The 24,938-nt window shown below is 47.2% G+C and overlaps 1 protein-coding gene across 4 annotated transcripts in view; it reads right to left on the bottom strand.

The window, feature by feature from the left end:
* Window positions 1-24,938, bottom strand: part of Tbc1d22a (TBC1 domain family member 22A) — a 333,288-nt gene that overhangs the window by 71,131 nt on the left and 237,219 nt on the right. Inside the window, exon 13 of one of the 4 annotated variants that reach the window (XM_035440810.1) lies at window positions 22,223-22,342. The exons of the other annotated variants lie outside the window; for them this stretch is intronic. Coding sequence (XP_035296701.1) covers window positions 22,238-22,342 — 105 coding nt within the window. The 3' untranslated portion in view covers window positions 22,223-22,237. Of the gene's footprint in view, window positions 1-22,222; window positions 22,343-24,938 lie in introns of those variants that run through there. 4 annotated transcript variants of the gene reach the window in all.

Genomic DNA, 24,938 nt, shown 5'->3' with positions numbered 1-24,938 from the left:
CTTTGATCCCCCAAACCAGTTACCTGGAGGTGTTAATCCAGACAGGTGGCGAAGATTATCAATTACAAGCTAATATGCAGTATACCAGGCACCACTAGTGGAGGAGAGAGTAGCTAGCACCCCACACAGGAGGAGAGGTTCAGGCAAAGGGTGAGTCCACTAGACTTTCTCAAATGTCCCAGACAGGGTTCTAGAAACCATTACAGGGCAGGTTCCTCCTGGTTGGTCCCACAGTGCACATTCATAGGGGTCCCCAGGGATTCTAGGCAGGGCCACCTGCTGGGAGATGGACTCTGAACTTCTCAGGGCTGGCTGGCTCTGTAAACCATTCCAGGCTGTCACTGCACTGAAGGTGTGCAATAGCACTGATGGTGATACTTAAAATGCAAGCTCATTCCTGGAAGCTGTTCAAAACTAATTAACTAGCCTGGACCGCAGGGCTTTTCACTTCCTGGTTCCAGTAAAACCCAGGCTGTAAATCCTCTGCTGTTAGGACACTTTCCTTTTGTTTTCAAGAATGTTAAAGGGTCACTGCCAAGTACTCCAGCCTGAGATTTATAGACTCATGAGGGCAAACACTGCTTTTAGGGCTCTATCAATTTGTAGACCTGCATGTCTGCTCCTCAGAGGCAGGGCTTGAGCTCAGAGGGGCAGGGCAGTGCTGGCTCCGGGGTGCTGGCACACCTGAATGGTCACCCCACCTGAGCAGACAGAGATCCTTTCAAAGTCAAGGCTGATAGGGATACACCCCTCCCAGCACCTACCTCTGGGAAGCTGTGTGATTCTCAATATTTCCACACATGAGCCTCATCCTTGTCTCCAAGTGCCTGATGCAAAGGTTCAGGATGTGGAGTGGGGAGAAACCAAAGGAACAAAATGGGCTTGCAACTTGATGAGTTAAAGCCACACGTGCATGGCCAAGATGTGAGAGTGGAGATTTATGGGCTGCAACAGGTAAAGACAGTTGTTTCTCAGGCGAGGCCTCCTCTAACAAAGGAAGCATGGAAACTTCATTTAGGGAGCATATACATATACATATAGGGGCTGCCCATTCCTGAGCATCTGCAATTAAGTAGTACATTTCTGAGCATGTTCAGTGTGTCATAAATAATATGGGAAGAGGTTGGACACATTTGGGGACACACATGCAAAATTTAAAATGGTGGATAAGATTGCCTCCAGGAATTCTCAACTTTCATAAAAACATTTAGCAAAAATAAAGTAAATGCCATTTGAAGGTCCATTTACATAAGAAGTCTGGTTCTAAAAGTGCCTGTCTCACTAAGTCCCTAAGAGGGTGCTGTTCAAATGAATGCTGAGTGGAGAACTGGTGTGCAACTAAGTAGGATGGGTGTGTGAGCAGGTTGACGGTGTGTGAGTGGGTGGGTAGATGGGTGGGCGGTGAGGTGAGAGGTGAGTGAATGGGGGGAGTAAGTAGGCAGAAAGCTGGGCATATGAGTGGATTCGAGAAACTAAACAATTTGGGCTCTACAGCCCTAATCTTCCCCCTGGGAATGTAAAATACAGCCAGTTCTAGGAGGAGCCAACCTCTGTGTGAAGGCCGCAGGCCCAGCAGGAGCAGGTACACACACACACACTACCTGCATGGCAGAAGGCTGAGCATGCAGGAGGCTGACGTCACCAATGCTCTATCAGCATCATCAATGGCAAAACAATACACAAAAAGCATGACAGGTAAGTTTGGAAGAATAAGAATTCGGTTATGGCTTTAAAATATCACTGGGTTAAACTCTGCCTTAGAACTAATACATAAAAATGTGGTTTTAAAACCAAGTTATTGGCCGTTTCCTTCCTGTCTTCCTTCCTCCTGCCCTGCCCTCCCTTCCTAGGAAACCAAGCTCTTTGAAACATATGATTAGGGAAAAAAAATTCCATTTCTCACAGAATCAAGGTACCTGGCTGCATAATGGCATGCTGGCCAGGATTTCCCAGGGAACCTTGGCTCATGAGGCCAGATACCAACTGTGTGACCCTGGCCAAGTCACTACCTTCATGCCTTCAAATGGAGGCCATCCTATCTCCATAATGATTAAAAACATGTACACACACAGCACACTGAGCTTCCATACAAGAAGGTGCTGAGATCTTACACACACTAGTTACTCTCGGGACAGCTGCTTTGGGACTGAGAAAAAGAAAGGCAAAGCCATCCCATCAAATTGTGCCAAGGAGGACTAGAGCTAAAGCCCCAGCTCTGGAGCCTAAGGTCCAGGACCTCTTGGACTGCATACCTGTTATAAGCTGCTTGCAAGTAGGTAGGGAGTGTGTGTGTGTACAGACCAGCCACTCCATCATGGATCACCCATCCATGGTCTTGGAGGCCATAGTCATTGAGAGCCCTCAGGACCACTCTTGGGACACAGCCCCACACAGGCTTCCAGGGCCAGCAGGGGCCCAACAAGGGCAGCTTGTGGATAAACAAGGCTTGTTTCCTGAACTGGGCTCTGCCGTGAAGCATTTCTCACAACTGATGAGATCCATCTGAAAATAAGTGGAACAAGCAGTGCTGCCCTAGGAACAGACAGATTTGGCACTCACATCCAGAGCTGAGGGATGTGATCTTTTCAATTGATTTCTAAATACATACAGCTCAATTTCTGCTCCAAGTGATGTCCACTGTGCCCAGTGAGGAGAAACTGCTTTTAAAAAAATTGCCGAGCTTCATTTGGGGTGTCACTGCTATTCCTAGAGACCAGTCTCCACAGTGACAGTGTTATCAGATAATGATTATAAAAGATGCTAATGTGGCAGGGAGCGCAGGCAGAATCACAGATTGATACTTAGAGATTCCAATCCTGAATGATAATGGAAGAGGGGATGTCAAATCATTTGACTCTGTGACAGGTTCACAGGCTGCTTTCCATGTACAGCAGGAATTAGGTTTATTACAAAGGGTTATCTGGAGACATAATCTGAACCAAGGATGGGGCTCTTTTATAAGGCAGGATGGGTGAGGGGAACTACAGCTTACGTTTCCTGCCTTCCTCTCCTAGGCGATGTCAGTGTAGACCTATGGCACACCCCACACTCGCCAGGACAGGTGCTTCCTCTTATCTAGACAGTGGAGGCCCTTGTATCCTGTACTGTACATGCCAGAGGGGAGGTGACATCCTACATCATGGAGCTGGGTAGAGTCCAGCACCATGCAAGGCCACGCTGATCAGCCTCCCTGGGCAACTGGTTATCCTGAGCAAAGGGACCTAGGGCCAACTCAGCCAGGAAGTACTCCAAAAAAAAAAAAAAAAAAAAAAAAAAAAACAAGTAAATTCCTGACACATGAGGCAAAGGGAGCTGTGACTACCATAGTAACACGTGGTTATGGTAACCTGTCTTTAGAGGCTTCAGGTTACTCTAGCCAAGTGAAACAGCAATGTCAAGTCAACACAGCAGTCCAACCAACAAAGGCTGATGCCACTCTCTGTTGTGTTACCTGTTCTTGGCTCTAAGATCTGCCAGCTCAGCCAGGCTAGAAGTCATGAGGACACTAAGCAGTACCATGCCAAGGCTTACACTGTAGCACAAGGGGATGGTACTCTCAGACACACTAACACAAGGGGATGGAGCTCTCAGATACACTGTAGCACAAGGGGATGGAGCTTTTGGACAGGCTCCCTGAGGACCAAGGGGTGCCTATAAAGGCTGAGGTGGGCAGGCTGACATGTACTCAGACAACTGTGCTCCTAATGGCAGTCTTCTGCAGGTTTGCACCACCTCACCTGCACATGCCATTCTGATCTGCATGTGCACAGTGAGTACGTATGCATACACTCAGCTGTCCTAAGATGAAAGTGCTCGCATACTTTGGCAAGCCTTGAAGGTGGCCACCACCACCACCACCACCTGTGGTAGCAGAAGTGGTCACCACAGTATCTGCAGAAGAGGTGGTGATGGCAGTGGTGGTAGTGGTTGTCCCAGTCACTGTATCAGTTAGCAATGGGGGTGACTAGGGCCAGCCTACAGCATTTCAGGCAGCATGGCCCCAATTTTGATTTCTGTCATACCTCTACCCTGTCCTGAGGTGTGGCATGGCCACTAGGTGTTACCCTAGGGGTGTAGAGTAGTGGTGAGTGTCAGCTAGGTCATGGAGAGGTGGCTCCTGACTGCATAGGCATCTCAGACCATCCTGAAAACATCTTTGGGGTGCCAGGCCTTTTCCATTCTCACTATGATCTAAATACGAGGAACAGGAAAAGGCCTGAGGTTACAAAAGGAGTCTTCATGAGATTAGTGCTCTAATAAAAGACTCAAGAGACACCCTGCCCCTCTACCAACTGAGGACACAAGAAGGCCTTGCCTCCCAGACCCCAGCGCCCTGATCTCGGACATCTAGCTTCCAGACTTTGAGAAGCAGCTGTTTGTTGTTTTCGGACTCCCAGGGCCAGGATGAGTTGTTCCAGAAGCCTGTGACTAACACACATGGGACTGGAAGCATATGGATGCCAGATGGACACTCAGAAGGCCAGAGGAGGCAGCACTCGAAGGACAAGCCCTCACCAAACTTGCATATCCATCTCGGGAAAGAAATTCCAGGACAGGGTTACCAGCATGGTGGACTGAGACTGGGGCTGGGGGCTGAAGTCTTGGTCCCGAAGCTTCTCACAACACGTACTGCTCACCACCACCTACTACCTCACCTGCTCTCCTGAGGGCCTCAGACTACGCATCCTCAGCTGGAACACAAGGCAAACTGAAGTTTAGGTGTACTTGTTTGATAAACTGTAACTCCAAGGAATTTTTCTTTGACAAGGGACAAGGTGACCACTGGACTTTCTCTACTTGGTGATTTCCCTAAACATCTGGACTACAGGGAGACTAGGGGCCTCACTGGGTGACAGACGAGTGATCATGGTGGTAATAGGTCATGGGTAATTATGCTCCAAGACATTCTTGACTCCCCTAAGTGGGATGTCAGCATACCTTACCAGCAGGAGGCAACTGTAGCCCTGCAAGGAAAGCACTGAGCTCTGGCCAGGCTCAGGGAGGCAAAGGCAGGACTCAGTCCCTGTTAGAAGAGGCAGTGCTCAGCTGGGGTGGTGGTGCCACGTGCATTTAATCCCAGCACTCAGGAGGCAGAGGCAGGTAGACCTCTGTGAGTTCGAGGCCAGCCTGGTCTACAGAGGTAGTTCCAGGATAGCCAGAGTGGTTACACAGAGAAACCCTGTCTTGAAAGAAAAAAAAAAAAAAAGAGGCCATGCTCTAGTCCCTCTGAGTTTGTGTACCCCACCTCCAGCTAGGATCCAAGGTCCTCACTTCCTACTTCATCTTGGGCTTTGCACAAATGTCCTTTACCCCAGGTAAGCAGCCCAGAGGCACTTGGAAGGTACAGATCTCCCAGGTCCCTGAGCTAGAGTCCATCTAGCACGGCTATTAACGACTGCACACTGGCTCTGAGGGTAGTGACAGTGAAGAAACCATGGAAAGCAGGACCCAGCTTCAGGATACTGAGGGCAGACATCACAGACCCTGTAAAAGCTGTTCCAATGGAGAATGGCAGATGGAAATATGGTGGGAAGTCTTCTCTTTGCTGAGAGGCAGTGCTGCTTATTGTGAAGGGCCTGAGGCTCAATGTCAGGGCTGACAAACCCACCACCATGCCAACCACACTCAGAATCCTATACACCAAACACAAGAAGAGCAAATAGTTTTTCTTTGCATAAGGAATTAGAAGATCAATGCAACTTCTTCTGTGTGCTTTATATCAAAACCCAAAAACCCCAAAGTAGAATTGAGAAATCCTGTCATATTTGCCCTGAAAATCCTCCAAACCAATTAGGGTAACAAAATGAGCATGCTGTATAAATCAAGGGCCTCTTGAATGGGAGGTAGATGGTGAGACAGCCAAAAGACTCCCTCAGCATCTTCCTCCTATTTCATTTCATTTCATTTCATTCTTTTCTTTTGTGCTAAACACAAGACAACAAGGACCCTGTAACAAGTGTTCACTCCCTGCTCTGGTACTGGTGGCTCAGCAGCACAATGCACTGGATGGGACAAGTCTGCAGAGATTCAGACAGGAGGGTATGTGTGCCACACATAGCTTCCTGACCTTGGCAGCTTCAATGCCCTCTATGTGGGACTCTCTCCAACTGATGCTGTCCCGTGCTGATCACGTTTGCTTGACTCAGCCACGGTGGCTGTCTTCCTGTACTCACTGAACTTGCTTTATGGTTTCTGGGCTAGGTTTCTGGTTTACTCTCTCTGTAGCCTGGCAAGAAACTCCATGGTGGCCAATGCCATGAAAGCTGGCCCTATGTGGCATCCATGGGGAAAAGGTTCCACTTTCCCAGGATGGAAGACAGAAATCTGACAAGGACCTCATAGCCACTGAGAGGAGGCAGCAGTAACTCCTACAATGCCAGCTTAGATGTTAAGCAGGCTGTGTCTGGGTCCAGCCACCAATGCAGCAGGCTGCCTGAGGTCTGAGTAGGCAAGAGAGTCCGCTAGCCAGCAGGCAGGTGAGTGGCTGTATTAGTGGGCACATACCCTAGCAGGAATCAACCCAGTCTGAGGTGCCAGCTGGGGGGCTCCACTGTATGACCAGTCCCTTTGGTGCTAGCTGTCCCTCCCCAGCAGAGTCCAGGAGGCTGTCTCTCAGTCTGATCTCCTTCTCTGGATGTGGCTAAATGAGAACAAGGACAGTGGCCACACAGTACCAGCAGTTCTCTACCAGGAAGCCCCAGGACTTGCTAATCAAGGAAGTGATGCAGGGTTTGAGGTGACACTGCACACCTGTCCAGCTAGTTTCTTCCAGCTGGTTTTCACTCAGATGACCTAAGAATGTCAGGCCCTCTCCTTCTCAGCCTTGTAGGTCAGTGACTGTGTCTACCATGGTTGTCTGAATCCTCCAAATACTGTCAGTGGGCTATGAATGAGTCCTGATTTATCAAGCAACCTGCAAGAACATCAGAGGACCTTGAGTCTCAGGAAATCTACAGGCTGCAGGTCTACCAACACACCAGCAGTGCTTCTCTATGGCAGTGTCCTTTTTATTTTCAAAGTAGACTTATCTCAGTGTCCACAAAAGGAAGCAAAATGGGACATGTGACAGCAGAGAGGGTACATCTTAATAATGCCCAAGTTGTAATTACATTTCTTCGAGGACCAAGCAGGCAGTTCATCTGCCTTAGATATCAAAAACCATTACTGAGATAATAAGGGCCTTTCAATTAATGATTTGAATGGTGTATGTAATTTTTTTCTTAATAGCAAGATTAATTCACAGACAAATGAGTGAGAGATGCTGGCAAAGTCTTGAATATTCATCTGCCCTCCAGGTCACATTTCTTCTGATACAGACTTGGACTGGCCCTTCTGAAGCACCTGGAGATGCCCAGGGAAAAACATCCTGGGGTTCAACTTCACCCCACACAAAAGGAACTCTTTTATAAAAGCAAGTGTAGGGGGGTATGTCCCTGTCTGAGGAAACCACCCATGGAAGGCCATGGAGGCCTGCAAGGATACACAAGACCAGGATAACTGAAGCTAGCCAAGGCTGCTTGTGTATGAAGCATGACTCATCCACAAGCCCACAACATCACAGGAACAGGCCATGTTCCAGAGAACATGGCTGAAGCCCCACTGCCCTCCTGCCACCTGCCAGCCCCAGGCCAGAGTTCCAGATGGAGGCCCAGGGACCACAGTGAGGCACTGCACATAGGGGCCTGTCATGCTCTTGGAGAGCTGTGCTCTAAGCTACTCCACACAGCCACAGTCCCTTTCCAAGGAAGGCTGACCCTAAGCTAGTCTACACAGGCATGGTCATTTCCCAAGGATGACTGAACCCCCAGGCTACTCTGCATAACTTCCAACGAGGACTGTCTTCTAAGCTATTCCACATAGCCACAGACACTTCCCAAAGAGGACTGTCCTATGATATTCCACACAACCACAGTTGCTTTCTAAAATTTTCATTTCTGTTGGAGAACTGAAGTTAGAACCAGACCATACAGTATGTCAGTCAGTGATGGACAACACACAGAACAGTGGAGCCGTAAGATCATACTACTTAGTTATGTCATAACCATCTGTCGGTGCAACTGCGAAGTGTGATGTTCACACAATGATGGAATCACCTGTTTGATGGTTTTAAATGTATGTTATCACTAAGCAATGCACACCTGTGCCTGGCATTCCAGAGGCACCTGAGAGTAGAAATTAAAACCAGGACTCATGTCCCAACCTGTCACACATGGCAGATCCTTGGCATCACAGCAAGCATAGGCTCTGAGACCTCTGCATGGCCAGGTCACAGTTGGTATGGCCCTTATCCCTTGGGGACCGTTCTCATCCAGACCACTACATTCCCTGGCCCCTCTAGGCTTGTAGCCATATCATAATGAAAAAAAAAATGTATTTAGCCCAACTTCAAAAGTCCTGACAGACTTTCAATCTCAAGACTGCTTCAAAGTCCAAAGTCTCTTCTGAGACTCAAGGCATCCTCTTAACTATAACCCCTTGTAAAATCAAAGTAAAATGAAGATCACATACTTCCAACATACAATGGCACAGAATATACATTTCCATTCCAAAGGGGAGGAAATTGAGCATAATGAAGAAACAACAAAACCAAGACCAAAAATCAACAGGGCAAAAATTATGCATCTCCATGTCTGATGTTGAAGCGTTCTTCAGATTGCCAACTCCTTCCTTTCAACTTTACTAACTACAACACACTTCTCTCTCTTGGGCTGGTTCCACACCCTGTTAGCAATTCTCCTTGGCAGGTAACCCATGGTTCTGGCATGTCCAATATCTTGGGATCTCTAACACAATTCAGGCTGCACTTTTACAGCTTCACGTAATGCCCTCTCTAGGCCTCCATGCAGGGACACATCTCTGACACAGGCCGAGCCTCAGTGATTTCCCTTGGTTGTGGAAGGAGATTCTACAGCCCCTTTCTTGTATTCTTGACTCTACAGCTAGAACCAAGAGGCCAGGATGAGGCAGAAGCTTCCAAGCTCTGCTGCTTGCTGGGGCTGGAAGTTGACCCCTCTTTTAGTTAAATTTGCACCAACTTCCAGTTGTTAATGGTTCCTTTCATTGTTTGTGCTTTCCTTTCATTTCTTTTCACAAGCTGGAAGCTTAGCTGGGCTGGGTCTTGCCCTGAGGCTATCGCTCCTTTTATTGCATTTGACATCAGGTTTTTTTGTTTGTTTGGTTTTTTTTTTTTTTTTTTTTTGAGCATTTTATCCCCTAGAGCACAAAACTTGGTTCCAACATCATCTTTCCTGATGCTCTTTCTCCTCACATTATTTTGTATTCCTCCTTGCCCCACTTGAACCTTTTTATTTAGATCTGTATGAGAGTGACTACTAATAACCACAAGCCAAAGTCAATACTAGACTGTCTTGACATTTCCTCTGCTAATGCCATTAATCCAAAACACTTCAATTTAGCCTCAAGCAGATTGTTAGGACAAGGACAAAAAGCACCCCTTTCTTTGTCAAAATATTACAAGAACAGTCTCTAGCCAAATACTAACATACTTCCCCTCTGAAACTTATTTAGCTGGGCTGCCACAGTTCAAATTGCCTTCAACACTGTCTTCTATGCTCCTAGTAGGTTGGCCCATTAAGTCCTGACTAAAGTGTCCAACAACTTCTCTAGTCCAAAGTATCAAAGTCTTTTATATTCCTCCAGCAAACAGCATAGTCAGGCCTGTCAAAGCAATACCCATGTCTCTGGTACAAGCTTTTGTCTTAGGCACTTTCTATTGCTGTGAAGAGACACAATGACTAAGGCAACTCATAAAAGAAGCATTTAACTGGAGCTTGCTTATAGTTTCAGAGGTTAGTCCATTATCATGCAGGGGAGCACGTAGCACGCAGACAGGCAGTAACTGAGCCCTTTACATCCTGATCCACAGGCAGAGAGAGAGAATCTGGCCTGGGGATGGGATTCCTCCATCAAAGCCACACCTCTTAATCCTATCAAAGAGTTCCACTCCCTGGTGACTAGGCATTCAAATATATGAGCCTATAAGGACCATTCTTATTCAAACCACTATATCCCTGTACCAGAATTCTACCCTAAGGAACTAAAACACAGCCAAACTCTACAGTGAATGTGTTGCTTTTCTTTTTCTTTTAAGGACATGGTAATGTTTTTATAATTTAGCTGTAAGTAACTTAAAACTGGGTACAATCTTGTGCACACCTGGAGCTGTTGTGAAGTGATAAGTTCTAACCTACAATTTGTGTTCAAGTGCCATCCACTGTGTGAATGTATAATAGAAAATACAGGTTATATGCTTTTTTTTTTAGAGATATCAAATAAATGCGCTAATTTCCATTTTTGGTATTTATAATTTCTAAGTCTCAAGAAAATACACAATGCTGTAAGGTCCTAAAAGCCTTGTCACGGGCTTACATCCCGTGTAAGGTTGGGTTGAAATCCCTGTACAGACTGATTTCTACCATGCAGAGGTCAAGGGCTTGGCTCCAAGTGAAATGCAAGCAGAAGCTGGATCCACTGGTGATGTGCCATGTGAATGCTGAGCATCTCCACATTCTGAGACAAATCCCTCCCCCAACACACACACACACACACACACACACACACACACACACACACACACACACACACACACTTTTAAGTAGCAGTGTAATGATGGAGTGGGAACCCACATATCCCATGTTTTGTCCAAGATGAGAATGGGGGAAAGGTGGGGGCACTTCATTTCTAAGCTGTAATAATCTACCCTGGCCCCTAAAGGTTCCCATCCATTTCAAACTGAAAGGTGTATTGAGTCCATCATCAGGAATCCTCTATGGTTCAAGCTCTGAATTTTTCTCTGAGACTAAGGGAGAATTCTTAGTTTAGTCTCTATATAACTCAAAATTGTGAGCTGTAATTATGTGCAGCACACAATGACACAGCATAAACATCTCCACCCCCAAAGCAAGAGATGGGGCAAAGACAGAAGAAAGAGAAGAGGACTGAAAGCCAGCAGTGCAAACAAACCCTGCAGCTTCAAATCTGCAGGCAGGGTCCCAGGGGCAGGCTAGAGCTCCAAAGAGTCTGGAAGCCCCACACTAGCTCTGCAAGCCACAGACACATGGTTTTCCTCCTTGGGTGGCTCTGTTCACCATCTGAAGCTTTCCTTGGCAGACACTCCACACTCCTGGCATCTCCAGTTTCCTTGGGTCTTCACTGCATCTAACAGCTTCGGTATCACAGCTTCACATGTTACCCTTTGGGGTGTGTGTGTGTGTGTGTGTGTGTGTGTGTGTGTGTGTGTGTGTGTGTGTGTGTGTGTGTGTGTGTGTGTTGGATATGATACTGGTGCCCTTTGGTATGTGTGAGGGGGATGTTGTTGTTACCCTTTGGTGTGGGGAGCATGACGCTGTTGCCCTTTGGCATATGTGGGAGGATGATGCTGTTGCCCTTTGATGTTCAGGGATGATGTTGTTGCTTTCTGGTGTGGGGTGAGGATGCTGTCGCCTATCTTGCCTAGAGTCCCAGTATTTCATTTAAAACCTTAGTGGAAGCCTCCACTTGCATTCCTCACTCCTAGCAAGTCAGCAGCACATGGGGTTGGTCTGCTGTGATGACAAGCAGCAGCCAGGGTTCCTAAGACCACAGCTACAATAGCCTGCACACCTGGGCTTCCCAGAGCACTAAAAGGAATCTTCTGAGGTAGCCCAGCGTGTACACAGTGTGCCTGGGTGGCACAACCTTCACAAAGGAAAGCCTTTTTAATGTATTTATATTTTATGCTCTTTAGTACCATAGGAAGTATCCTGCCATCCCTGAGATGCCCTGGAGGCAGCTTTCCTACAGTCCTTGTGCAAAGTACTTGGTTTCTTTCTGATATCACTAATCCCTTTAGCCAGCAGGTTTCTCGGTCTTGACGTACTTGTCTTCTGGACAAGGTACAAAGTTTTACACACCCTTCTCTGTTTTTAACCATCTTCATTTCTTCCTTAACTAGAAGAAGCCAGCAACACCTACACCAAAGCCTGTAAGGTTTAGGTCTTGAATTTCTTTCAAATTCAGCATTATGCAAAGTGTCCAGGCACAGGATAAAATTCAGACAAGTTCTCCTCCACATGATAATACAAATGGCCCTCGGTTTCCCTCCCAACAGTCTTCCTTCCCCATCAGATCCCATGAGCAGTCTTTACTGCCCACGTTCCTGGCCACATTCTGGGTTCGGAACTCCGTTGAGAACCACCCACTAAACTCTGCTTAAAGCACTTCTAGCCTACCTCTCCAGATTTCTCCAAAGCCCTCCTGCAAACCAGTCCCCAAAGGCTTCCATGCAGGTGGGTGGTCAGGTGATGACAGTAACTGTTCATGTCAGCCAACTTTTCATTATTGTGACAAAACACCTGAGAAAATTAACTTTAAAAGACAAACGGCATATTTGGCTCACAGTTTCAGATCCTGGTGAGCTAACTCCATGCCTTTTCAGGACTGAGGCAAGGCAGAAAAATCATGGAGGGAGGGTCTGATGAAGCAGGACTGCCTATATCATGGACACGAGGTACAGCCTGAAGATCTTGGGGTTTTCTTCATTAAGGTCAATGAGACTGAATGGTTGACCAGCTGATAAGGAATTACAGCAGGACGTGGAATAAGAATTATGTTAGTTATTTATTATGGAAGATTACTTACATGGAAAACCCAGGTTTTTGAGACCCAACCAGAACCCCTGAAAGATAGTGAGTCTCCTCCTTCCCAGCTCATTTATCCCACACCTTCTACATACCTGTGACCATGCCCATTTGGGCGTGGTCAGCGCTACAGGTACATGGGATGTCTCCCTACAGTGGCTTGAAAGGAAATGGCCCCCACAGACTCATAGGGAATGGCAGCATTAAGGGTATAGCCTTTTTGGAGTAGGTGTGGTGTTGTTAGAGGGGGGCAGGCTTTAAGGTCTCAGATGCTCAAGCCAGGCCCAGTGTGACATCATCACTTCTTGCTGTCTGAAGATCCAGATGTAGAACCCTCAACTACCTTTCCAGCACCATATCTGCCTGCATAACCCTAGGCTTCCCACCATGACAATAATAGACTACTAAATCTCTGAACTGTGAATCAGTTCCAATGAGATATTTTCCTATGTAAGAGTTGCCATTGTCATGTTATTTCTTCACAGCAATAAAACCCTAAGACAGTCTTCAAACTTTCACTGCTATTCATATGAAGCCAGGACACATAATACATTGAAACACTCAGTGGCAGTACCTAGCAACATGTCTAAGAGAAGGTAGAGCAGACCAGGTAAGCAGTTATGAGAAACAAGAGCCCAGCCTCTTCAGTGGGCAGGATGCAGGGACATGGGTACAAAACATACACAGATGGTCTTTCAGGTTATCTGTCCATGTTCACACTTCTTCACCTAGTGTACCTGCTAGCAATCATGACTCTGGAAGCACTGGGCTTTCCTGTGTGCTTTGGAGGTGCACTGACATCTGACCACCTTGAACAGTCAACTCATGTTTCAAGTGTCCTTGTTGATCATTAACCAGTCCATAGCCAGCTGAAGTTGTAGCTGTTCATGCTCTAGAGAGGTAAAATCCAACACAGAGAGATGACCTAATAAAATATGTAGGCGTGTCTGAGCATAGTCATGGGACTCAAATTGATTTTCTGCAGCTGCTAGACTTCCACTTTTTTTCTCTGGGAACATTTCTTAAAGGGGAAGCCACTGCAGTAAGCCTGAACTAACAGTCCTCATACCTCATCCTGGTGGGTGACTACAGAGAGGGTTGTGTACCCTCTGCTGTGAGGGTTAGAGGGGTAGTGTGGGATAGGGATGGGGGTAGAAACTCCCAACTTGGGTTGGGGACAAGAACTCCTACTTCAAGCAGCCACTTGCTGTGTGTCTTCCCAGGGCACTGCCCTCAGGGAAACAGTAAAAAACTGAGAAAATGAGGAAGGTGGTGGGGGGTGAGGAAGGATGCCTAAGTAACTTAGGGCAAAGGTGAAGACTGTATGTCCCAAAAAGAAGGGTCACCAGGTACTCCCAAAATGGCAGGCACCTCAGCCAGCCCTGTCCATGAGAGGCCTACACTATGTGGCCCCAATTGCCTGCTGTGGCTCTAGAGAACACATAACCACTGCCATATGGCATTTGGGTGAAGGGCCATGAAACAGAGATTCTCCCTTCCCATACACAAGCATGTCCCCTTCCCTTATGGACAGAGAAATAGTGAACTGGCCTCCTGTGAAAGGCAAATGTCTCTCAAAGACATAATAACTAAATAACTAAAGCACAAGGGGTCATTGTGCCAAAGGAAATCCAAACAAATTCTAGACAGGCAAGCAGTTTTCTTTATGACTATTTCAGCAAGAATTTCCCATCTGTAAAGATAAAAGGTTTGTTTTTAAAAGAAAAAGAACAGCAACATTTTCCATACCTTGTTCCTTAAGAAATACTAAGAGTGTGCATGTATGCTTATGGATACATGTCCCCATGTGTGTGCATACTTATCTGCTGGTGTATGTATATGTACACTGTGTCAATATGTAGAAGCATATGGTTGTATGCATATATGTACATGTGCTTTGTGTGAATGCATGTATTCATTCACTTGTCTATATTTCTACAGTGTGTGTGTGTGTGTGTGTGTGTGTGTGTGTGTGTGTGTGTGTTCATGTTCATGAAGAAGCTGCGGGATGAGCTTAGGGCAAAGGTGAAGACTTCTCAGATTAGAAATACAGACATAGCAGAACATTGCTCACCATCCCGCCTCCCTCTGTGGATCTCCATCCAGGCAGGAAAAAGGAGCCCTGGTATCAGTGCTGTCACTCACTCTCCTGGGCAGAAAGCCCCAGGCTATGGCTGCCTAGTACTGCTCCAGAGCTGTGCTTGGGCTCTGCTCTTTGATGGCACACCTTCCTGCAGCTAGTATGACACAAAGCAAGTACACTCTAGCTAGGGCTGTGAAGCCTGGAGACCTCGTCACAGGCCCTCAAGCCATCCTCGAAAGTCACACCCTGCAGCAGCAGCAGAGGGTCTTCTTGTGGGTAACCCATGTTTTCCTTGCTTCAATTGAGCTACAGGAAAGAGGAGCTCATTACTCTTCTTAGACTTAAGATCCTGTAAGCCACCAGGCCCACAATCTGCTCCTTTCATCTTTCCTCACACCTCATCTTTGGCCTTTAATCACTTCTCCTGATAAGAAAGTTGCTATTCAACTTTGTAGCCCACAGGACACTTCACTGAGAAAGGGCTCAGATCTTCAATGCCTGTCGCCATTACCATAATGAGCAGCAGGGCTTAATAAGGAGGGCACATCTTCTGAGGTCTGAAAAGAAAATTACTGCCTGTGCTTGAATGTGCAGACCAGGAAACAAACATTCTACACAGGCACAGGGCACTGGAAGGTGGGAGTGGGGTGGGGGTAGAGTGGGGGTGACGACAACACACTCAGCCTGCTCATTCTCTATGAAAGCTCTGGGGAATGGCTATCCTCTAAGTACAAGGAGCTTGGAGTTGACCCTGAAAGAAGCAGGCCTTGCTTAATGCTGAGAAGTCTACCTGAGGCTGGATCTCCTGCAGGAGGTAGACAGCCCAGCAGAAATCTCTCACTGTCTCTCCCTGACGGTCTCCAGGCTCTCCCCATGAGCACAAACATTTCCAGCCCTTGACTACATCTAAGGCTCTGCCTGACCCTTCTCTCCAGAAGGCCCTGTGGTTCAGTCACTCTGGCCCTTTCTCTGCCCCCACACCTCTTCAGCTCCTCAGCTGGGAATCCTGCAGTCACAGGCTCTGTTCTGCTCTGGACCGTGGTGACTCTCTTGTCCTCCCAATTGCTTGTGGCATAGAACTCACTGGATCCTCTCAGATGGCTCTCATCTGAACCCAGCCATGGGGTTGAGCAGCCTGTGGCCACTGCTCCCCCATATCTGGGCCCAGCTCCCACAGGCCTCCTGTTCTATACATCCCTCTGCCTCCTTCAGCACAGCTCCTACACAGTTGGCTCAACACTCACCAGCCATACTGCAGGCTGCAGGGCCTCTGCTCAGAGCTCTCACTTTTACCAAGTACTCTTGCTCTGCTGAAGGTTGTACCCACAGTCTCTCATGGACATGTTGTCTCCTCAGCTCCGTGGCCCTCTCATTCTGGAGGATACTGCAGTGCCTGATTCCCATTTTTGCTGCTGTGTCATCCCCCTTGCATGTCCCTAGACCCTGACAATCCTCCAGTGGGCAAGTGGTAGACATAGAAAAGTAGAGACGCCTCCATGGAACCAGCCTGGGTGTGTGTAGCAAAGTCAGCTGTATACAGAATGCCCAGCTCCCACACACAGACATGTGGGGTCTGCTGTCCGCAGCCTGGGTGCATGCAGGATCTGCTGTAGCCTGCCCAGCCCACACACTCATATGTACCCCTGTGTGCTACCCAATTCAGGGAAGGCCTGATGCCCCTTACCTCCCCAAGAGCACCTCGTCCCGACCATCAATACCATCACTGTCCCATCTCACTTTTAGTTCACTGGCCGTGCTGCAGACCATGGCCCACCTGCCAGTGGGGTCCAGTCATTCCATTGGTCCTGCCCTCTCCATGTGGACTAGGAATCTGTCCTCTCTCTCTCTGAGGCCAAGTATCCACAACTAATGTTGTAAAGGCAATGTTCTGATGGGAGAAGTCCTTCTGTGTATATGTTTGTCTTATTGGTTGATAAATAAAGCACTGTTGGCCAATAGGAAAGCAAGATAGGTGGGGTTAGGAGTCAAGGAGGATTCTGGGAAATGTAGTAAAGAGAGTAGCCACGTGATCACCAGGAAGACAGGATGCATAAGCCTGGCGCCCCTTAAGATAAGTCTTTATGAATATATAGATAAATAATTATGGTTGATAATTAAGACTGAGCTAGCATATAAGAAATCTTAGTCATTGGCCAGCAGCACTGTACCTAATATAAATCTCTGTATGTTATTTTGGGTGCCCATGTGGCGGCGGGGCTCGGGCAGCTGGCTGAAAGACTTATTGTTACAGTGTTCCTCATGCATTTCACTTAATATCCCATCAGAACGTGGCAGGCCAGGGTCTGGGTCCAGAGGTCCTGTTCAAGAAGTTAAAGTAACTAAAACACCAGGCAATCACTCAAGCCCCACAGCAACACAACCACACTACAGCATGTAAGCCTCATGGAAACACACCCACACTACAATACATAAGCCCCACAGCAACACACCCACGCTACAGCAATGAGTCCCATATAACAACATACCTACTGCACTATAGTGCACCAAACCCATACAGTAACACACCCAAACTACAGAACACAAGCCCTACACAGCAACATACCAACCTCACTACAGCGCAACAGCCCCACACAACAGCACACCCAAATGAGAGCACACAGTCCTGCACAGAGACACTCACTACACTATAGTGCACTAGCCAGACAGAACAGCACACTCACACAACAGAGCTCTATACACATAGCACCACAGGCTGCTTTACCTACCCCCATGCCCCACTTTACAGCTACCTGCCAGAGCAAAGGAAGAAATAATCCATTTCCAAGATCCCTTTTCAATTGACCAATTTTGTCCTTAAAAATGTCTGGAAACAATGAAGAAGACAACTGATCTTTAGTTTGGCATTTTGTGACATTTGCTGTTTCAAGGATACACTGGGTGAGACATCAACCTATATAAAACCATTATCCCACAGAGGTTATTCACATGTCCAGTTAGCTACTGGACAGAAGACTGCATGCTGCCCCAAGCCCACTAGATGGCCCAGGCAGGCTAGGCCTGGGGACCAGGTGGCCCATCCACAGAGATGCTGGAAGGCCTTGCCAGCAAGGCCATGCAGATGTAGATCTGCCAGGACCAACACACGTCATCTGCCTTGCCTGTGCATGATGACATATAGGATTTGATTATGTCTGAATCACAGAGGAGAGACTGGGAGGAGGAGTGAGAGTGGGGTGGGGGCAGATCATACAGAGAAGTAAATGTTACTTCTACAGTCTTCCCAGTGGTTTCTTACCAGAGCTCTTTCTGCTTGAGGTCTGGGCACCTAAGAAAGTTAATGATACAGGAATGGAGCCAGGGGAGGAGGTGTTTCCTTGGTGGGTCCCAAAGAGCTGGGCTCTGGAATGTGGCCCACAGAGGAGACTAGAAGGTGACGTGTTGAGGTTTGATCCATTTGTATAAAGATCCCATACCCATTTCTCAGAAGTGACTTCTTAAAATTCTCTACTCTACAGAAGGGACACTAATGACATCAGGAAGAAGCCTGGCCCAGGGAGCATAATACACATAGCCTTGACAGTCATCCATGTACTGGGGCAACAGTTCCAGAAGTTTCCTCACAGTGGCTACCAGAGAGGAAGAGGACCAGCACCCCAATGTTTCATGCAGCTTGGGCTCTGGGGGAAATGCAACATTCACTTGCCTCCCTCTGTGTGATCTCGTGCCCCCATCCCACACTCACCCCACCTCACAGTGTCTCTCCCGTGATTCTAATAGAGTCACATCCCTATGTATCATTATACATAGACACCTGTGAACATCAAGGTCCCCAGAAGAGTGGGGCACATGCCTTACCTTAGTTCTATCAGTAAATCCTGTGCTTATGTCCACATGCCTGACTTCTGCACTACATCCCCAAAGGCTGTGGGCTCAGAGCCCAGCAACCCTCAAAACCTGTCCTGAGCCATGAACTCACAGAGCAGGGGCTGCCCTGAAAGTAGACACAGACCTGGTTAGAAAACTACAACTATGCATATTGGCCAGAAGAAGGGGAAGGGCCAAACAAGAGAATAAAATATCTGGACACCACTAGCCTAAACTGAGTATCTATCACTCACACTGTGGCTTGTTTTGCTCAGTCTTCTCTGTGCTTTAAACACTGCTGTTCCTGTGTGGAGGAATATAATTCTGGGCTAGATTTCTCCACAGAAATATGCCCAGCATCCCTAAATCCATGAAGGATATTTAAGACCAGGTTTGGCTAGTTACAAAGTATTCCAGACAGCAATTCATATGGCTTGGAGACCTGCCTCTGACCCTTCAGATTGCAACTAACCTGTTCTTCTCGGATCACAGGCTAGTTCTGAGTCAGATGTCAGCCATGGGCTTGAACTTCTGGGAGGCCTCCAGAAAGGTTCTATACCTGGCAGTGCACAGCCTGTTCCACTACACACCTGCTGATCTCCATTTCACAAAGCGCTGCTGGCACACAGGCATCACCTATGTTAATTTTCAGTTCTGTATTAATGCATTTTGCATTTTCTAAACAGTTGCATAATTCTTCAGTGGCATGTCTGACCACTCTGAGTGTCTTCATCCATTTTCCATGAGGACATTTCCTTTGTATTAGTTCTGTATGTGGATTCTTTGTATATTAAGGACACAGGGTATGCTTTAATCCCAGCTGAGAACACCTGCCCCCCCCCAAAAAAAGAATTTCTGATTCTCACCTGTCCTTTAATTTGTGATGCTTCAGACAAACATTTAGGTTGTCTGCACATACTCAAAATAATGTAGGAAGATATCTTCCCCTGAGGATCTCATCAGTTAGAAACCAACATTAGAGTATTAAGTGCTGCTGGAAGGGACTCCAACTCTTGTTCCACTCAGCTATGTATGCCTCAGACAAACAAGAACCTAGGAGCCCAGGCCTGCCTGTGGGTCCTGGCTCTCCGCCAGGGTTCTAGGCTCTCACTTCAGGGAAGAGCCTCTGACTCCCCTTTGCTAGGCTTCTCCTAGCCCCATACCAGCTATTTATACAGGGGTAGGACCTCAGTAGAAAGAAACATGTGCCTTCAGGGCACAAGTTGATTCTACTGCTGGCCTACTCTGCAGAGTTCATGGGTCTATAATATCCACAGTCTGCATGTGCACACATGTGTGCACATAGGGGAAAGCAAGCCTTCCTATGAAGCCTCCTCACACTGCAGACATGATGTGCACTCTTAGTTTCTATCACTTCCTAGAAATGAAGGCCGTGGGTTTCAGGCATCTCTCACACTCTAAGAAAGTATGGCTACTTATACTTACTGAGCAGTCTGCTGTTTTATTTCTCTTACATCTGGGAAAAGCTACTGTGCCTTGTATTAGATCCTGTGACTCTCCCTTTAGCTTATTGTCAGAAAGTCATATCAACAGTATGGGTGGGGTGAGGGGTGAGTGGAGAGATGGCTCAGTGGTTAAGAACACTAGCTGGTCTTCCAGAGGTCCTGAGTTCAATTCCCAGCAACCACATGATGGCTCACAAACATCTGTAATAAGATCTGGTGCTCTCTTCTGCCTGCAGGGATATATGCAGACAGAACACTGTATACATAATAAATAAATAAATCTTAAAAAAAACAGTATGTGGGAAAAGATACTCCTTGGCTGGCATCTGGGAACACAGCTTTTGACCTTTCTGTGTATGCTAAAGTTAATGACTAAGCTGTGTCTTGTGCCAGCATACCTGGACTACTTACATACATGTGTCAAACACCAGAGTTTCTTACCTGATTTTAAAGGGCAGAAGATGCCTTGTAACCAGACCACAACAGGAGCCTTAGTCCCTAGATCCCTAATGGGCATGGTCCCTCATTTTCTGTTGACAGAGTGTGTTCCATGAATCTCTCATCAGGACTATGTGGGGAGCCTCCCCTGCGTGCCTTTCCTTCCACTGATCTGGTCACTTCTCAGTGGCATTCCCACTCAGCCTGAGTATAACCAGGATTTCCTCATGAGCCCTTCTAATGGAGCTCAGACTTAGGGTGACTGTGGGACTCCAATATAAATAAACTTGTAAGCATCAAATCAGCCTGACATGCCTAGGTAAATATGGATTATGAAACACTAGATCAGTATATTGACAAATTCAAGAGTGTCTATATTTAGATTGTGAGAGGAATTAGATTGTTACCTAATTTGTACATGGGCTTTCTTTCATAATAGTTACCTCTACTCAGCCACACATACATTCCTACTTGGTTCCTGGTCAGTAGTCTGTGTGCCATCCCTGACCCCTATGTAACTCCATCCAGTCTCAATGCCTCCAACATTCATACGGGAGGCACTTAGTGCCCAAGATGCTACTACTGAGAAGAATTAATACTCCGAGGAATTAAGTCCTCCTCACAAACAGGGCAGTACCCTTACCAAAGTGTTGAGCCCTAGTCCTGTCTGTTTTTCTGTAGTGGCCACATAAAGACACCAAGGAACCACTCTGGAAGCAGACCCTGAACCTGCCAGCCTGCTCTTGGACATCCCCACCTTTTCTATTACTATAAATGACCTCATTGCAGAGACCAACAGAAGCAGGGATGGACACAGACATGGAGGGAGACAGATAAGCAGACAGAAAAGGCATACTGCACGCAGCACAGGAACTAAGATGGGGACAGAACAATGTGCTTGAGCTCTGTAAAATGGAACACAAAATGGAACTCAGGTTCCTTCTGTGGGAGACTGTGTGAGCACACTTCCAGAAAAACATGTGCAGGCAGCAATAGCCATGCTCCAGCCTTATCTTAACCTAGCCACAAAGTATGGACCTACCCAGGTTGCAGGGTTAAAAAAGAAAAACAGTCAAAGTAATTTTAGCATTGTGCATTCTTCCCAAATATCTAAATTCCTCTTTCTTCATGTACCTGCCTCCTGGCTAGTCTGTTACTGGCAGCTTTAAATCCATCCTCCAATATACACTTAACAACTTACTTCTCAGCTCTAGTTTCTTTCTTCTTAATTGTGTGTACGAGAGATGTGTGTGTGTACGAGAGATGTGTGTATGTACATATGTGTTCATATCTTTGAAGGCACATGTGTGGCAAAGGTGTGGGTGGAGGGCAAAGGACAACTTAGGTGTCAATCCTTGTCTTCCATCTTCTAGAGACAAGGTCTCTTATGTACATCAGGCTAGCTGGCTCTCATGGGGGGTGGGGCTCTCATGGGGGGGTAGGGGAGGAGGAGTGCAGTATTACAGACATGCACTACAGTGACCAACATAGGCTCTGGGGACCTGAACTCAGGTCCTCACTCTTGCATGGCAAGTGATTTACCCACTCAGCCATCCCCCCTTAACCCCTCTACTATGATTTCTACCCATTAATTTTCACTTATTAATTTCTTTATTGTTATAAACTTATTTTTCCTCTTTTTGAGCTAAAGGTGGACTTTGTTTCTTCTGGAAAGTTTTAAATAAAAATCACTTTAGCTTTACATCTCTGTACAAGTCTGGCACCAGCCATGTCTCATGTTTAAAACCCTTTCTATAACTCCATGATCATCTTCACCTTGACCTGTGTTATTTGGTGTCTGTTTTGAAGCACTTCATTGGGGGAGAGGCATTCTCCATGGGATGGCTGCTTTGATTCTGAAGACTTTCTGGCTGAGGCTGGATGACTTGTTTCTGTAAATGTTGTACAAAATGAAGAAGAAGATGCATTCTCTGAGTTAGTTTACAACTTCTACCCAGAGCTTCTCAGCCCCTCTCACTGTCAGCCTTGCAGTGACATCATTTTATCCAGATAAAACAGGGTGTGGTTTCCTCTTTCAGGTGTTCTGCTTGATTCCTCTAGTTTCACACAGGTGGAAAAGTGCAGATCATGTTCCATGATGGGACATTCTTGGCTACCACTCGGCACCACAAAGAGGCATGGGGTCATGTACCATCAAGGTCTGTCTACCATCCATCTCAGAGATGCTTCTGGACTCTAAGCTGAGGGGCAACTCCAATGCAGAATCTAAGCATGAACGGCACAGGATCCACACTGACTCACCCCATGGAGCACTGTGCAAAACACGTTTTCTCCTCACACCTGAATGGCCATTGCCCAGCTCCTTTTCATGGCAGAGCCCCTGTCCTTCCACTGTGGCTTGCAGGTCCTTCATAATTTAGCTGTCTCCTCTACCCACTATCTCTCCCTGGAAATACGACTTCCTTCTGCCCTGTAGTTCCTTAGGTTGTTACCATCCTGTCCCAACAGGTTCTTCTCTCAGCCTCACTGAAGTTGCCTTCCACATACCTTTGTTGTGGGGTATCCTTGGTTCTCTTCCCAATGTACCTGTCTGGTCACCCCTCCCCTGCTGAGCCTCGATGTTCTTTGTCCTGGGTACAAGGTCCATTGTCAAAGGGATATCCCTGTCCGCCTTCCCGCTCTTCTATCCCCCAAACCTGCAAAACTGTGGCAAGATGATAGTCACCAGATCCACCCACAATGGAATGCTATTCTGTCCTCTCTCCTGCTACTCCTTATTACCTAATCCCATTTCTCTACTCTGTCACCACTCCAGTTCCCATTGCAGAGTCCTATGCTGTCCCCAGAAGGGTAGCTCCTTTATCCCCATGCTATTCCCAGCTTGAGCTGCCCTCTAGGGTGGAAACAGTACCTGAGCCAAACAGGGCTCTGGGAGTGATTACAAATGTAGAAAAACATGGATGGAGACTGAGGGGACAAGGGGTAGCACACAGCCTGGAACCCACACCTAGAACTGCCCATACCTGTCCTATGTAGTTTCTCACTGAGCAGTCACAGATGCCAAAGGTCTCTGTCCAAGACCCAAAAGAGAGCAAGAGGAGGTACCAAATCATACCCTACAGTCTGGCTAAGATCTGCACATTCTTCTGGTGCCACTAGGAACAGGGTCTATCCAGGCAGGCATGGGATTGACATGGAATGTAGCTTCCAGAAGTAGGGTGCTGTCCCTTATCCTGTCCCTTGTTGTAACACTCACGATGTACACACAGATGCTGCTTGTCACAGTAAGGCTGGCGGCCATGCAGCAACAAGGCACAGCAGTGTACTTATCTACAAGAGCTGTTTACAGACCACCAAACCTGCAGGCTCCTCATCAGCTTGACTCCACAGAAAGACCTGTGAGTGTCCACCAGACTTCATTTAAAACAATACTGTAGGTGGCTATCACCTACTGCTTTTACAGAGCTTCTGTCTTTAAGACTGAGAATAAATGTCCTACGCTTTCCACAGGTGGAAGTTCACCAATACACTGCTTACTACTCCTCTGGGCCAGCTATCTCTGGAGATTGACAGGACACAGCCAAACCTGTCTGGGATAAGCACAAGCATGCCAGACTCTGGAGGCAGGTAGGATCAGAGGGTAGCTAGATGGATTGCAGTCAAAACCTCAATGAACACTGGCTAGAAATCTCAGAAGTCAGGAATAAGACCAGACACAAAGCACACTTTACAACATTGCATTTAATGCAGTCCTAAGGCCATGAATGCCAGCATCTAGAGCCCCAAGAACCAGCACTATTGGTTAAGGAGTGCACACAATGCCTCCTAAGGAGGTATCAGCAGTCTTGAGGTCCTGCATGATCCTTGTCACAGCTATGCAGCCCATCCAAGACTTCTGATTGTGTGACACACTGAAGCCAGCCCTTTGGGGTTTATGAGGTCATGTGCCCTGGGGGAAACAGCAGGCACTGAGGAAAGGCACACATTTCCTTCCCCTCACTCCCAAAGCCACTCACTGCAAAACAACCACACAGGAAACAAGGAAAGCAAAGAGTGGCAAGTGGTCCCTAGGGGAGATATAAGACATTCTACACCCTGGAGCTCCTTTCACCCTGAAGACCCCTTAAAAATCTGGCTGGAGAACAGCAGGCAGGAACTCAAGACCTAGCTAGCAGGATAACGCAGCTTGTGAAGAGACCCCAGCTAGACACTATTGTACAAAGTCTATGGGCATCACGGGTAATGTCCTGAGGGTCACCAAGAGACAGAGATGGCAAGGGAGGTATCTGCCCGTAGGAGGGCACCTTCACTTAGTATGCAGATCCTTGCCCACCAAGCCATGAATATTCCCTCAGGGAAGTACCTCTACCCAGAATCCAAAGGCTCAGTGCACAGCCTCAATTCCTTCCTGTCCCACATTCCCCAGTTGACCTGCCACAGCTACAGAAACAGCACATGGGCAACACCCCAGCTGCCACCTCCCTGTTGTAGCCCGTAGGCCAGTGCCTGCCTTGTCCTGGGTGTGCC

This window comes from Cricetulus griseus, chromosome 2 (assembly GCF_003668045.3).
Source record: "Cricetulus griseus strain 17A/GY chromosome 2, alternate assembly CriGri-PICRH-1.0, whole genome shotgun sequence".
NCBI lineage: Eukaryota > Metazoa > Chordata > Mammalia > Rodentia > Cricetidae > Cricetulus > Cricetulus griseus.
Note: the sequence above shows the minus strand (reverse complement) of the source record. Positions and strands in the feature narration are given on the sequence as shown.